The 15,773-nt window shown below is 39.3% G+C and overlaps 1 protein-coding gene across 6 annotated transcripts in view; it reads right to left on the reverse strand.

The window, feature by feature from the left end:
* Positions 1-15,773, reverse strand: part of LOC110295677 (ALMS1 centrosome and basal body associated protein) — a 108,773-nt gene that overhangs the window by 66,782 nt on the left and 26,218 nt on the right. For 3 of the 6 annotated variants that reach the window (XR_015047609.1, XM_085840464.1, XM_085840463.1), the window contains exons 5-8: positions 13,703-15,249; positions 13,275-13,393; positions 8,604-8,763; positions 842-4,330 (exon numbers count right to left, since the gene is read on the reverse strand). Coding sequence is in view for 5 of the 6 variants with exons in the window: in XM_085840464.1 (XP_085696590.1) it covers positions 842-4,330; positions 8,604-8,763; positions 13,275-13,393; positions 13,703-15,249 (5,315 nt within the window). In the remaining variant the exon portion in view is untranslated. The remainder of the gene's footprint in view (positions 1-841; positions 4,331-8,603; positions 8,764-13,274; positions 13,394-13,702; positions 15,250-15,773) is intronic. The other 3 variants (XM_085840466.1, XM_085840467.1, XM_085840468.1) reach the window with 3 other exon arrangements.

The raw sequence follows: 15,773 nt of genomic DNA on the forward strand, positions 1-15,773 counted from the left end.
TGTCACCATAAATAAACTAAAATTCTGAGTTTTTTTAAACCATCCTCTACAGATTTATCTCCAAAGAAGCCAATCTAAATATAGTATTTAAATCATTAATCTTAATTTTTCTTCTAATCAAAATCTCTTTATCTCCCCATAGTACTTGTTACTAACACCTCTATGATACCTAATACAAGCAAAACTAGGGAGATTTTGACAGAATCCAAATGTACAAGGAACCGCACAAGCAGTTAACCTTAAGATTCCGAGCCAGTCCTGAACCACGTACAAGTTACTACCCAAAATACATTTCCTATGTCTTAAAGATTATTATGTCTCCTTTACAAAGATTCTATTAGAGATAAATGAGGCAAATAAATACCCTTTAGACTTAGACCTCTAATGGAAGTTTTAGTACTAAAGACCTGGTAAGTGTCTTTCCCCTTAGACTTTAGATAAACTCCAAATTTTTCATTAGAAAACAGAGAGAAAGCATATATAGATTTAGAATACAAAACAACTTACCGAAGAACAAATTGGAGCCGTATGTGTCCCAGACAAGGATATTACAATGAGAGAGTTAACTAAGGAAGTCTGTTAAACTGCTGCTGGCCAAACTACTTTCTTACTGCCCACCTAACACGAGACTCTCCTTCTAAAACCATAAACACAGACTTGCACTACTGATCATATGTCTCATTTACAGCATTGTTCTTATTTTCCAGATTGTACATAGAAAATATAATCATCCTACAGTTTTCTAAGAAAACAAATGCAGAACTCCGAATGTCTCACTTTAAACTGCTAAGCTGTAATGTTCACAAGCCTGGCTGTGCCTATTATGTCAGTGAGTCCTTACCTTGGGTTCGGACCCGATATTCCTCTTCCTCTGCATTTTTAAGTATCTGTTTGGCTTGATTCAGTGAAGTTTCACACTGCAGAAGGTACTTCACATGTGCAGCCAATGAATCTGTACTACCATAGCCGTCCTCGCTCTCTGACAACCACTCCTCTTCTCGGCTATCTGTTATGCTTGTCTTGGGTGAAGTATATGGAAAGAAGTTTAGAAAAACATCAGAAACAGATTCCAAAGACTCTGGTAAATTATTGTCCCATGAGCAGCAACCATCACTTACATCACTACTCGAGTCACTCTTTATGATTGTCATCATAGGGATAATCATTTTATTCCCAATGCCTGTACTGCAGCCTTCAGGTTCAGACCTCATTACAGACCTGGCAGCTTTATATTGCCTAAAAGTTTCATCATATGCCATTCTAGCTGTGCCTTCTGCTTCCTGTAGAGGACTTCTAAAGGTAGCTGAACTGATAAATTCCCAATTTCCAACACCCCTCTGGTACTTAAGGTTCGTCTGTGTGCCAATGTCCTTCTGTACATATTCAATGTGTGGAACTTCTACAAATGACTCCCTCTGGGTACAAACATCAGTTGTGGAGGATTCTTTGAAGCAAACCACCTTCTTTGATCGTACAAATGAAACATCGTTAACATCTCTGAAAGGGACTAAGGGAGCAGAGAAATTGCATCGTTTCAGTGCCATATTTTCTGCTTCCATCAAGAGAGTCTGAATTTCCTTAAGAGTTTTGGAACCATGATCTATATCCTGGATTTCCTCACAGCCAACATTGGCAAAACCTAAAGATTCTGGCTTACATATGATAACTCCATCATCAATTTGTGAGTTTAGAGGCATACTATCCACACTGAGACAAGAAGACTCAGAAGAATTCAAGTTATCCATCAGCTCTTGGACATGTTCTGAGATAAGCTGGTGCTTTTCACTGTGTGAATAAGTACCAGGAATACCTGTAGGTAACCCAGAAATCTGGTCAGCTTGACCAAGACCGCTTGAAACCTTCAGATCAACTTCAGTTAGATGTCTATCTGGCAGTTCCTGTGGGTAAAATGAATCTGACTTCTCTCTGTGTGAATAAGAACCAGACAGAAGTACTGGTAGAACTGTATTTACAACAGTTGGCTCAGAGACAGTTGAAATCTTCGGAATATCTTCACTTTGATCTCTATCTCGTAACTGATTTTGAACAAAAATAACAGGTTTTACTTTTTGATCACAGGAGCTATGAAAAGTTGTTGGTAATGGAATCTTTTGGTCATCTGGTTTGATCACAGTTGAAATGGCAGGATCCTCTCCATGTAAACAGGACCTCTGAGTAACTGTTAGCAACTCGGCTGTCTGGCAATTCAGCAAAGGTGAAGCTGAAATCTTGTATTTCTCTTTGTGTAAGCAGAAACCAGATGAGACTGCAGGGCTCTTTTTCTGATCATGTAGTCCTGGAACAGTTGATGCCTTCAAAGAACTTTCAGTTAGATCACGACCTGGTGAGGTCTTTTGATAATCACTGGGTTGTTCTTTATGGAAGTGGGAACTAGAAGGTCCTGCTGGTGTCCCAGGCGTCTGTGCCTTCCTGACCTTCTGGACAACTGGTTTGGGATGAAAGGCATCTAGTGCATCCCCACCAGTACTTGGCAACTCCTGCTGATGAAAACCACTGGACTTCTCTCTACTTGGGGAGACAATTTGTGCCCCAGTCTTCCGATCAGCAGAGCCAGAGCCTACTGATTTCAAAAATACTTCAGTATGATCTGGTAACTTCCTCTGATAAGAGCTAGAAGAAACTTCTTCAGAAACACCTAAAATTTGCAAAGGTTCTTCAGTAAGATCTGGCAAATCCTCCTGGTAGGCACCAGGCCCCTCTTTGTGTAAGGGAGCAGAAGACACTACTGGTATTTGAGTTTTCTGTTCAGTGGATCCAGCATCACCTAGAACTTTCAAAGCCTCTTCACTAAGATCTGGAAACGCTTGCTGGTAAGAAACAGTACGCCTCCCTATATATGACTGGGAAGTAGAATGCACTGTTGGTATGGCAGTCTTCTGGTCAGCTGGTCCAGGAACAGCTGATTCTTTGTGACCTTTACTTAGCTGACTATCTGACATAGGCTGCTGGTAGAAAATAATGGGCTTTACTCCAACAGAACAGGAAGCCAAATACATTGGTGGCTCCCCAGTGTTTAGGTCAGCGGGTGCAGGAGAAGCTTCTTTAGGAAGATGACCATCTGGCAAGGCCTGATGGTAGAAAATAATGGACTTCTCTCCAACTGAGTAGGAACCTGATGATCCTGTTGTTGTTATGTTAGTCTGTTCAGTTGATCCAGAAATCCTTGGAACTTTAAAAGACATTGCAGACAGAGTGTTACCTGGAAAGCCAGCTTGGTAAAAAATAATGGACTCTTCTCCAGGGAAGTAGGAACTAGGAGTTACTGTTGGTGCCCCAGTGTTCTGGTGGTCTGTTCCAGTTGTACCCAAGATTTTCTGGGCCTCTTCAGTTAGGTGGCTGTCTGGATATTTCTGCTGATAAGAAATATTGGGTCTCCCTTTAGATGAGTAGGAAGCAGAGGCTAGAGCTGTTATTCCAGATAACTCATCAGATGACTTACAAACAGAAGAAGCTTTGACAACATCTTCAGGTAGATGACTACCTGACAAGGTTAGCTGGCAGGGGGAAACAGGCTTCTCTGCATGCGAAGAGGAGGTGGGGGGTACTGTTGACAGATCAGTCTTCTGGTCAGCTGGTCCTGGGATAAAGGTTTTTGTAGGGCTTTTTGCTGAATGCCTATCTGGCAACCCCTGCTGATAGAAAACACTGGGCATCTCAACATATGGGTGAGAAACCCCAGACTTCTGGCCAGCTGGTCCAGATTCAAATGCAACCTTTCTAGTCCCTATAGGTCCACGACTGTCTGGCAACTCTTGGTGGTAAATATTAAAACCAGGTTTCGTTTTGTACTGGTAGGTTCTAGAGGACGCTGTTAGAATGTCAGCCTTCTTGTGAGCAGATCCAGAATCAGTGGAAACTTTCACAACATCTTTGGGCAGGTTCTTTCCTCTATGAGAATATGAAAGAGAGAATTCGGATGATACAGGAGTCTTCTGGTCACCTAGGCCAGGAATAACAGAAACTGGCAATGTGTCTTGAGTTAGTAGACTGTCTGATAATGTTTGCTGGTAGAAAGCTTTATTATCAGCTGATCCAGAAACAGCTGAAACATTTAGAGGCTCTTTGCCTTGATGACTGTGTGACACAGGATGTTGACAGAAAATAGATTTCATTCCTTTAGAGTAAAAACTAGATTGTACTGGTAGCATCTCAGGCTTCTGGCCAGCTGTCCTAAGAGCAGGTGACACTTTCTGAATCTCTTCATTAAGATGCCTATCTGGCAACTCTTGTTGGTGAAAACTCCCAGGCTTTATTTCCTGTGAGGAAGCAGAAGAGACTACTGCTGCTCCAATCTTCTGCTCAGCAGATCCTGTGAGACACAATGAAGCCATTCTAAGAAGGAAGTTTAAAGCTACACATACCTACATTTAAAAAGTCAGAGCTTTCAAATAAAGAACTTAATCATGGACACCATGACCAAAGCAACCTAAAAAGAAACCTTTTTTTTGTTTTATTTTTGCTTTACATTAAGTATTTTAATCTACAACCGGGGCTTACAGTTTCAAGAGGGCAAGTCTATAACCATCATTGATAGGGAACATGGTGGCAGGCAGGCATGGCCCTAGAGCAGTAGCTAAGTTTTTACATCTTGAAATACAATCACTAGGCAGAGAGAGCGCTCACTGGGAATAGTATGAACTTTTCAAACCTAAAAGCCCACTCATGGCAACACACTGCCACCAACAAAGACACATCACTCAATTCCCAAACAGTTCCACAAACTGGAGGCCAGGTATTCAAATAAATGAGTCTATGAGGGGCCATTTTCATTCAAACCACTAGACATGAACTATAAAAACTAAACCAAGATATAAATAACTTAAACCTATCTACAACAAGCAATGAGTCTGAAGTTTGGGTTTTTTGGGGTTTTTTTTGTTTTTTTTTGTTTTTTTTTTGTTTTTTTTTCACAAAGTCACCTAAAAATGTCCAGGCCCAAATGGTGCCATGTCTGCTGAATTTTATCTGACTTTTTTTTTCCCTTGGTTTTTCAAGGCAAGGTTTCTCTATGTAGCTCTGGCTGTCCTGGGACTCTCTCTGTAGACCAGACCTGCCTCTGCCTCCAAAAACTGGGATTAAAGGCTTACACACCACCACCCAGACTATCAGACCTCTTTTTTTTAATACTTAATTTTACTTAGTGTATGTGTGTACACAAATAGGAGTTGTGGTGATAAGATTGGCCCTCATATGCTCATATATTAGAATTCTTAGTCACCAGGGAGTGGAACTTTTTGATAGGATTAGAAGGATCAGGAGGTGTGGCCTTGTTGGAGCAACTGTGTTACTGGGGGTGGGATTTTAGTTTTCAAAAGCCCATGCCTGGCCCAGGTTCTCTCTCTGCCTGTGGATCAGAATCTAAAAGTCAGCTACTACTCCAACCTTTGTGTGTTGCCATGTTCCCCATCATGATGATAATGAACTAAGCCCCAGAAACTAAAAGCAATCCCCCAGTTAAATGCTTCCTTTTGTTAAGACTTACCCTGGTCATAGTGTCTCTTCACAGCAATAGAACAGTGACTAAGACACCAGTGTACTATGTTGTGCCTTAGAGGTCAGAAGACAACATTCAAAAGTCAGTTCTCCTTTCACAGGAATCAAATGCCCAACAGCAAGTGCTTTTCCCACTGAGCCAACCCTCTGGCTCTACACTAGAACTTTTCTTTTAATATTATTTATCTTTATGTATATGGGTGTTTTGTCTGAATATGTCTGTGCACCAAATGCATGCAATACCTGCAGAGACCAAAGAAAGGTGTAAACTGGCTTGAATTGGAATTGTAGATGTTGTTAGCTGCCATGTGATGCTGGGAATCAAACCAAGGTCCTCTAGAAGAATGGCCAGTGCTCTTTAAACATTAAGTCATCTCTTTAGCCCCTACCAGGTCTTTAAAGAAGAACTACCAATGGTCCCCAAACTATTCTATATAATAGGATACAAAAGGAATACTACCAAATTCATTTTATGAAGTCAGTATTACTCTGATACCAATGCTAGACAAGAACTCACAAAAAGAAAATAATAGGTCTGTACACCAGAAGAACACAAATGCTTAAAATCTCAGTAAAATACTTCAAACTAAATTCAACATTATAATACATTATAAGGATAATTTACCATGAATGACCAAGTTAGCTTAATTCCAGGAATGTAAGAATGATTTGACATATAAGTCAATAAGCACAACATACGACATTAATAAACTCTGACAGAAATCACACAATCACCTCAACAGATATAGAAAATACCATTGACAAAGTCCAACACCCTCTAAGATAAAAGTCCTGAAGAATTAGAAACAGAAGAAATATATCTCAATATAATAAAGGCTACACATAAGTCAACATATTCCTAAATGGGAAATAACTGAAAATCTAAGAGTATTTTCCTTCTCCACTCATATTAAATATAGTAAGTCTTATCTACAACAATAAGACAAAAGAAATACAAGATATGCAAACAGAAAAGAAAATCAAAGCCCTCCTGTGCACAAGTAATATGATCAAATGCTTAAAAAATAAGACTTAGTGAGTTGGTTGAGCAGGTTAAGATTGCTTGCCATAAAAGCCTGGTAACATGAGTTTAATTCCTAGAACCCATAATAGAAAGAGAAGACCAACACTCAAGAATTATCATCTGAAGTCCACATGCACTGAAGAGACAAAGACAACTAGATCAACAACCAGAATCTCACCAGTCAGCCTGGCCAAAAAAAAAAAAAAAAAAGGCTTCTGAATATATTTTCTTCCAAAGATCTAGTTTAGTGGTATCATCTATGTGAACACTTAAGGAGGCCTTTCTGGCCCAACATACAAGGACTTAGAATGCATGCCTATTTTCACAAAGGAAGGAGGAAGAACACCTTACATGAAGGTGCCTGTAGATAAAGCACTTGGCAAGGGCTTCTTAGAAACAGAAGATGCCACTGTACTGTGTTCATGTGGGCAGAGTGACAAGGGATCACTCCAAGGTCCTTAGTTTGTCACTAGAGTTCTTGTGACCACCCAAAGGCTCTATACTTCCTAATGCCATCACTCTGAGTAAGAATTCCAAAGAGAAAATTTCAGTGGACACAATCATTCTGACTATATGAATCCCCATCTTCTCAAAAAAAAAAAAAAACATTTTTCATAATTGCAAGGCAAAAGTAATTGAGCTCAAGAGAAGTATGAATGCAAATAATCTTGTACAAAAGAGCACAGGAGATCATTTTGAGAAGGAAAGCATATTATTTACTGAGGAAGGTGGTGAGTAGTAGAAGCAGATTGAGAGTGGCCTACTGGAAACTTAGAATTTGCCAGGCATGGTGGTACTCACCTAATCTCAAGGCAGAGGCAGGCAGACCTCTGTGAGTTCAAGGCCAGCCTGGTCTACACATTGAGTTCCAGGACAGCGAGCACTACATAGTGAGGTCCTTATCTCAAAAAGAAAAGAGGAAAAAAGGAAGAGGGAAAAAAAAAGAAAAGAAAACTTAGAATTTATATTGAAGGGAAAACTAAATGGAAATGACTAAATAAAGATTAGCAGGTAATTTTCTTTTTTTTTTTTTTTTTTTTAGATTTATTTTATTTTATGTGAGTACACTGTAGCTGTCTTCAGACACTCCAGAAGAGGGCTTCAGATCTTGTTACGGATGGTTGTGAGCCACCATGTGGTTGCTGGGATTTGAACTCAGGACCTTCAGAAGAGCAGTCGGTGCTCTTAACCACTGAGCCATCTCACCAGCCCAGGCAGGTAATTATCTGAAGAAATTGGAGAAATTGATCCTATGATGTTTGCCTAAAGAACCAGATGGTATAGCTTGGCTCACACTCCAAAACCCCAAAATCAATTATGCCAACAATATAATTCAGTCTAAGAGCAAAGGCAGGGAAACTGCCTAAAGGCCAAATAACCTGGAGTTCTGTGCTCTAGGGCAGGTAAAAGGTGTCTCAGTGGGGCCTTTTTGTTCAATCCAGGTCTCAACCAACTGGACAAACTCACAATGGTGAGACAGATCTTCCATATTCCATCCACTTAATTCAAATCTCTTCCTCAGCTACCCTTTCAGGTATGTGTAGATACTGCTTTAACAATTATCCGGTGTGTTGGTTAATTTTTTTTTGTCAACTTAACACAAGCTACATTCATCTGAAAGAAGGAAACCTCAATTAAGAAAATGCCTCCATAAAGTCAGCCTACAGGCAAGCTGTGAGGCATTTTCTTGATTAAGGATTGATGTGGGAAGAAAGGACCCTCCCGCTGTGGATGGTGCTACCGCCTGACCAAGTGGTCCTGGGATATGTAAGAAAAAAGTCAGCAAGCCAGGAGGAGCAAGGCAATAAGCAGCATTCCTCCAAGGTTCCTGCCTCCAGTTTCATTGAGTTCCTGCCCTGACTTCCCTCAGTTATAAAGTTATTTAGATGAAATAAGCCCTTTTCTCCCTAGGTTGATTTTGGCCATGGTATTATCACAGTAATAAAAACACAAAATAAGACATCTGGGCATCCTTTAATCCATCCAACTGCTAGAAAGGCATGGTAAGACAATAATCATGACCTAGATACACAGAGGATAGATAATGCCTCCATTTTCTACATACCTGCTGAATGTGTATGCGTTGTTAGCAGAGTGTCGGGAGATACCCTCAACATTCTGAGATTGGAGGAATGGTATTCCGACTCACTGGTTGGTTCTTGAGGAACAAATGAAGGCAATGAAGATGGAGAAGCCTGGCTAATGCTCAGATTAGAGCAATCTACCTATGAAATGAGAAATGAAGGAGAAAAAAATTCTATTAATTTGACACTTGGTTGGCTAAAAAACAAACCTCGTCATAAAAATGAACACAAGAGGTTTAATAATTTTTTTTACTTAATTTCATTTTACACGTATGAGTGTTTTGCCTGCATATATGTATGTGCACTTGGTACAGAGTTTAGAGAAAGTTGTTGGATCCCCTGGAACTAGAGTTACAGATGATTATGACCCACCATGTGGACACTAGAAATAGAACCCAGGTCTTCTCTAAGAACAAGTTGGGAAAGGAGAGATTTGCAGCAGGTAAGATTACTGGCTACTCTTCCTGAGTTTAATTCCTAACCACCATATGGCAGCTCAGAAGAGTCTGACTCCAGTCCTTGAGAATCCAATGCCTTCTTCTAGTTTCCAAATGTACTACTACAAGCATGTGGTGCGCAGATACATGCAGGCAAAACATTCACATACATAAAAATAAAGTAAATCTTTAAAAAGAGCAACAACCGTTCTTCACCGATCTCAGCACCCATCTCAGCACAACACACTGAGGAGTTTTATCAGTTACTTATGATTCTGTTCCTCCCAGGTGTGGTGGTATACCCCACTGAAATCTCAGAAGGAAGACGTTTACTGAGACCAGTAAGACCAGTAAGACCTGGGCCAGTCTAGTAACAGAATGAGATTCATGTTCTCAAGCCATTTGAATTCATATACCGATCATATTTTGTTTGGTTAAGACAGCACCAATAGCTGGGTGTGGTGGCACACGCCTTTAATCCCAGCACTTGGGAGGTAGAGGCAGGTGGATTTCTGAGTTCAAGGCCAGCCTGGTCTACAAAGCGAGTTCCAGGACAGCCAGGGCTATACAGAGAAACCCTGTCTCAAAAAAACAAAAAAACAAAAACCAAAAAACAAAACAAAACAAAACAAAAAAGACAGCACCAATAGTTCTGTGGTTTACAATGCTGGCTTAGAGAATAGCACATATAAGTAACTGATGGCATTAAAGCATAAATGCATATAAATGCATATAAATCTCCACTAAGTTTATAAGACACTTAGGTAAAAACATATAGCCTTATTATAGTATAACCATATATATATGTACACACACACACATATATACACACACACACACATATTATGTATATGTCTGTGTGTGTATGTATGTGTGTGTGTGTATATATATATAACCATATATATATATATATATATATATAACCTTATATTAACCTTATAAAGGATTAGTCTAGTCATGCCCTTTCAGGACAGAATCCAGGACAGAATCCAAAGATACACATAAACATGATTTTATTTGTGTACTTGTTTGTATGTTTGGAGCAGGATCTCATGTAGCCCAGGCTGACCTCAAACTCCTCACTATATAGCTGGGGCTGGCTTTGAACGCCTGATCCTCCTGTCTCCACATCTCATGTATAAGGATTACAGGCATACATTACATATATATATATATTTTTTTTTTTTTTTTAAAACTGGGTTTTCAGCTGTCAAGAAGTTGGCAGGCACACATATGTAGGAATTAATATTCTACCTCTATTTCCTGAAAGGCTTTTCTAAGCCTACTAGCTCTTGCCTGAGAAAATCCTATCCCTTGCAAAGAGAAATTTAGCAGTGTCAGGAAACATGTTTTATTTGTCATAAATGGTGAGAACAGGAGGGGTAAGACAGGAAGCTGCTGGTACCTAGTGAGTAGTGGACAGAAATGCTAGAAAACAGACTAAAATACAGAGTGGTTCTCTAGATCAAAAAGATATAGTTCAAAATATAAATACTGAGAAGCCCAAAATTTTTAAGTCAAGAATCTCATTCCTAAAAGTTTAGTTTCTTTTAAGTATAGCTTGTGGGAGGAAGGCAGAGTAAGGAAGAGGGGAGGGAGATAAAAGTAGATATGGGTAGACACAGGAGAGTGAATTAGTATTCTTCTACTGCTTCCAAATAAAAGAAGAAAAAAAATTATAATTTTGACTTCAATAAAAATGTACTATTAACACATCTTTGAACATAAAAGCTATTATAGCAGGTAATACCAAAGAATATGGGGATAACTTTGTGGCCTGTTGGCTAAGTGAAGAGAAAACAATGTAGAATTAAAAGGATGAGAAGTATTTAGTAGATCAACAGATTTGAAGAACTATTTGAAAATGAGAGGAACCAGGAGGAAAATGCTCAGATTAATTTTCAATTTTTAAATCTGTATGTGTGGTGCCAGGTAAAAAACAGACCTTGGGCATGCTAGGCAAATGCTCTATCACTAAGCTAGGCCTTCAGCTCTTAATTTCCATTACTTTAGAAGATTATCTATTTCTATGCATGTTTGTCCCATGGATGCAGGCTCTCTCAGAGGCTAGAGAGGTTCCTGATGATCCTTTGGAGCTTTGGTTTCAGGTGGTTGTAAGTGACCTGATATCAGTGTTAGGAACTAAACTTGGGTCCTCTGGAAATTCCCATTTTTTTAATTGCCAATGAAAAAAGAATAAAAGATGTGTAAGAAACTAGAAAAATGCTAACATTTCTATAAAAAGGCAGAATAAGCAGGATCAGCCCAATATAGGGGATGTATGAGCTATTTTGATATATACAAGTTGAACTGGGGGTGAGCATAATGTTCATTTAAAAAAAAATCTTGTTGGGCAGTGGTGGCACATGCATTTAATCCCTGTACTCAGGAGACAAAGGCAAGTGATCTCTGTAAGTTCCAGGACAGCCAAGGATACACAGAGAAAGCCTGTCTCAAAAAGCAAAGAAAGAAACAAACAAACAAACAAAAAAGTAAGATACCATAAAGGGCCTAACTTGGAAAGATTACCATCCAGAAGCACAGTTAACAGAATCTAAAGAAACTAGAGCTCTAATACAGCATTCAAGAACATAATAAGGTTTCCTAGTAGTATTCTTTTGTAGTGAATTATGATCCTACAAGTATTCCTTGTAAACTGTGGAACAAAATAATCCACAATAATCCAATCTGCAGGATGGACTAGTGAACTGCTGTGACCTATGAACCTGTTGGTACTGAACCTCTCATCAGATTAAAAATTCAAACAATGCATACTCTAGAATGCTGAAGAAAACAAATTAATCCCATGAAATTTTCTTACACATAAATATAAGGAAATATAAATAAAAGGAAAACTCTCCATGTTATCTTTGCTATCTTCCCATATCAGCTTCTAAACGTGAACAAGGGCACGTCACACAAACAAGGGTGGGACTCAAGGAGGTCCAAAGAGCCAAGCAAATGAAGCCTTCCTTATAAAGAATTGATATGGGGCTAGAAAGATGGCTCAACGATTAAGAGTGGTTAAGACTGCTCTTCAGTAGGCCCTGAGTTCAAATTCCAGCAACCACATGGTAGCTCACAACCACCCATAATGAGAGATCTGACGCCCTCTTCTGGTGCGTCTGGAAGACAGCTACAGTGTACATAGATATATTAATAAATAGATCTTTAAAAAATTATGTAAGTCTCTAGAATCACTACTTTTAGTACAGACACCATAATGGCAGCATAAGCAGACAGGTGGGGAATGTATACAAGCTTAATATGTTGCTCATTTGAGAAGAAGCAGTTAGGTATCTTCAGAAAGACTGACTAGTTTAGACTTTGCATTGAAGTCTCCTTTCGAGACAAACAACGATGCTTGGCATTTTCTTAAATGCCCTAAGTCAAGACTTTCAAGAACTTTGAGTGTGTCTTGTTTTCACATATTCCAAATATTCTTGCTTAGCCCAACCTGAAAAGGATACCTCAAAATAGAAGTCTGGAGGGCTGAACACAGTGGTAGTATATGCTTTCACTCCCAGCACTTGGGAGGCAGATGCACAAAATTTCTCTGAAGTCAAGGCCAGCCTGGTCTACACAGCAAACTCCAGGGAAGCCAGGACTACTTAGAGACCTTGTCTCAAAGAACTAAAATGAAAAGAGGAGAGGAGAGGAGAGGAGAGGAGAGGAGAGGAGAGGAGAGGAGAGGAGAGGAGAGGAGAGGAGAGGAGAGGAGAGGAGAGATAAAGATAAAAAGTCTAGTCTGCCAAAAGATGCCCTTCCCTAAGACACCAAAGAACTTGTGAAGTGTTACAGGCTATGAAAGAGTCTTTCTGTCAACACTTGGTAGGGATCATATTCCTGGGTATGAGATGAAGACCACATTGTAAGGCAGATTGGTATCAAAGACAAATGAGCTCTTTACTTTCATTACAATTTTCTTTTCAACTAAAATATTCCTTTACCTATCCATAAAAAAAAAAATGTCAAGTAACTTACAGGCTTTTCAAAATGGCGCTCCTCAGATGATGGTGTAAAGTAGCCAAAACAAAGAGCTGTCACAAAGATCATCAAGCAAATTCTCTAAATCTGCAAGCTCCAAGTACTTACCAGTTAAGCCTTGTAGGCCCCAGGTCTGGGAAACAGTGAAAGGTAAAAAAACAAGTAACATTTCCTGAATCAGGACTAGAAAGGACTATATTCTATAATGATCACTTCATTGTATCTCACCTCTCTTTGCAATTCAGCAATTCTTTCACTGTGTGCACCAGTGTTTTCATAAAGGCTGGAGTACTTCGCATCACCACACCTAGTAAGGACGCCAGATTGAGCCTTCCCCTGCAGGCCCTCTATTAAAAAAAAAGAAAAGAAAAAAAGAAGTCATGTTGCATAACTATAAGATACACACACACACACACACACACACACACACACACACACACACACAGCCTAACTCAGCCCCCAAGGCCAAGGAATTTCACCTTGGCCTTCATCAACTTCCAGGAATACCTCTTGGCTGACTATAATCAGTGATGCATCATTAATCAGTGTTAATGTAAAGTGGGACTTGCATCACATGCTGCCAAGTTTGCTCATAAGCTGTTCCATACAGCAGCAGATTAGACCTTTAATGGGGTTACTACAGTTTACATCCTTACCCAATTTATAGTCTGAGGAATCTGCAACTTCTTCAAAGGTCTGCTGCTTTAAATCTTCTAAAACCCAAGATTCTGAAGTTGCTATTTTCATTGCAAAACTAATGCTTGAAGAGCCTATCTTCTCTGTAAGGTCAAGATTGCTTATACCATATTGAAATGAAGGTGACCGTGTTTCAAGACCAACAGCCTGATTGCAAGCTTTTTCACTTAAAGATGACTTAAGCTCTAGAGTGACAGAAACCGGCCTACTGAGCATGTTCTGAGGAGCATTAACGGGTGACTTTAAATCTGGATACAGATATAGGGAGCTAGCATCATCTTCTTTATACAACAATGGTTTTGAATCTGCTGGTTCAAACACCCCAGGAGTAGACTGGTATTTCAGATACTTAAGCTCATCGATGAAAGAGATTTCATTCTTACAATTTAACAGGGAAATATCTGGTTTTAGGGGTTCTTTCTCTTCGCTGTCATCTGCTAACAGTTCAGTGTTATCCGTTTGAGTCTCACTAATAAGACTCTCTTGATTGGAAGACTCAATTGAGGCAATAATTGCCTCAAAGGCTACATTTTCAGTAGCATCAACATTTTTCTCACCAAAAGTAGGAGCTGCCTTTTGGTTTCTTTCCTCTTGAAAATAGAGTTGTTCTGATGTCTCATCCAAGTTGGATTTGACTGTCCGAAGAGGACAACCAGAGATATCAAGTCCTCTGTAGAGAATATATGGTTCTGCAACTTGTTTTTTACTATCAGGGACGGCAACAGTCCCAATATACTTTATCTCTGGATATCTGGTATGCACCTGAGAAGATGCCCAAGTATTTCTAGTCTCCTTTTGCTTAAAGAATTGAGATAATTCTTTCTGCAGATCTTCATTTCCTTCAAAACCCTCCAAAGACTCATTCTTTAGACTCATCTCATCTTCTGCTGGAGTCCTTAAACAAACATTCTCAAGATGATTATCAGTGGTCAAGGGAGCCCCTTTTCCTCTTTTTAACATGCATTGCAGAAAAGAGTATGGCACTTTATTAGGAAGAGGAGTAATTTTACATGGGAAGGAAGCATGGTCCTTACTGGCTAGACATGCTTCAGTCTGTTGTAAGGCTTTCTGGTTCCAATACTGATTACATGAACAAGAAACACCAAAACTGTTGTTTCTTTTAGCAGCTATACTTTCATCACTAATATCGGATAAAGTTGAGGTGGAAACTTGGTCTTTATCAGCCAAGTTGCCTTCTGGCTGCTGAGTGTCCTTTTCTGGTAGCCATGACATATATGAACACAGGACATCATGATCTGAGTCCTTCGGGCTTTTCAGTTCATCAGGGGCATTAGATGGTACAGTTTCTCCATTATTCTCTTGTTCAAACATGAAAAGAGAGCGCTGAGACCCAAAAGTTGTGCTACCTGTAAGTGGATGCTGAGATATACTAAAGCAACTGTTAGCTAAGTCTGAAGATGTTTCTGAGGTGGCTTGGATTAAAGCTTCACTAACTTCTGATGGTCGAGCAAGCCATTCAGTATCTTCAGACTTATCAGGAATTCCTCTGAAAATACAAAGTCAGAAAGAAATAATTAGCTCCTGAGTATTAACTAATTAATTAATAATTAAAAATAATCACTAATATCAGATAAAGCTGAGGTAGAAGCTTGGTCTTTACCAGCCAAGTTGCCTTCTGGCTGCTGAGTGTCCTTTTCTGGTGGCCATGACATATGAATATAGGACATCATAATCTGATTATTATTATTATTAATTTTTAAATACTAGTACAAAAATACAAACCTGGTGTCACTAAAATCAGGCTTACTTGAAAGTGCATTTTTAAAAGTTCTAATCTTCAATCTTTAGCTAAAGATTAAACAAAGAAAATTTTGCAACCAATAAATAAACTACCACCTGATGTTGCCGCTGCATTCTCCTAAAACAGAATCAATTTCAACATTATAAAAAAAGTTTAAAAGCTTGCCTTTTAATAAGGTTTGCTTTTGGGGGGGGGGGGGGGATTGTTTTTGTTTGTTTGTTTTTGGTTTTGGTTTTTTGGTTTTTTGAGACAGGGTTTCTCTGTGTAGC

Source organism: Mus caroli, unplaced genomic scaffold (genome assembly GCF_978045245.1).
Source record: "Mus caroli unplaced genomic scaffold, Mus_caroli_1 scaffold_7, whole genome shotgun sequence".
In the NCBI taxonomy this organism is placed as follows: Eukaryota; Metazoa; Chordata; class Mammalia; order Rodentia; family Muridae; genus Mus; species Mus caroli.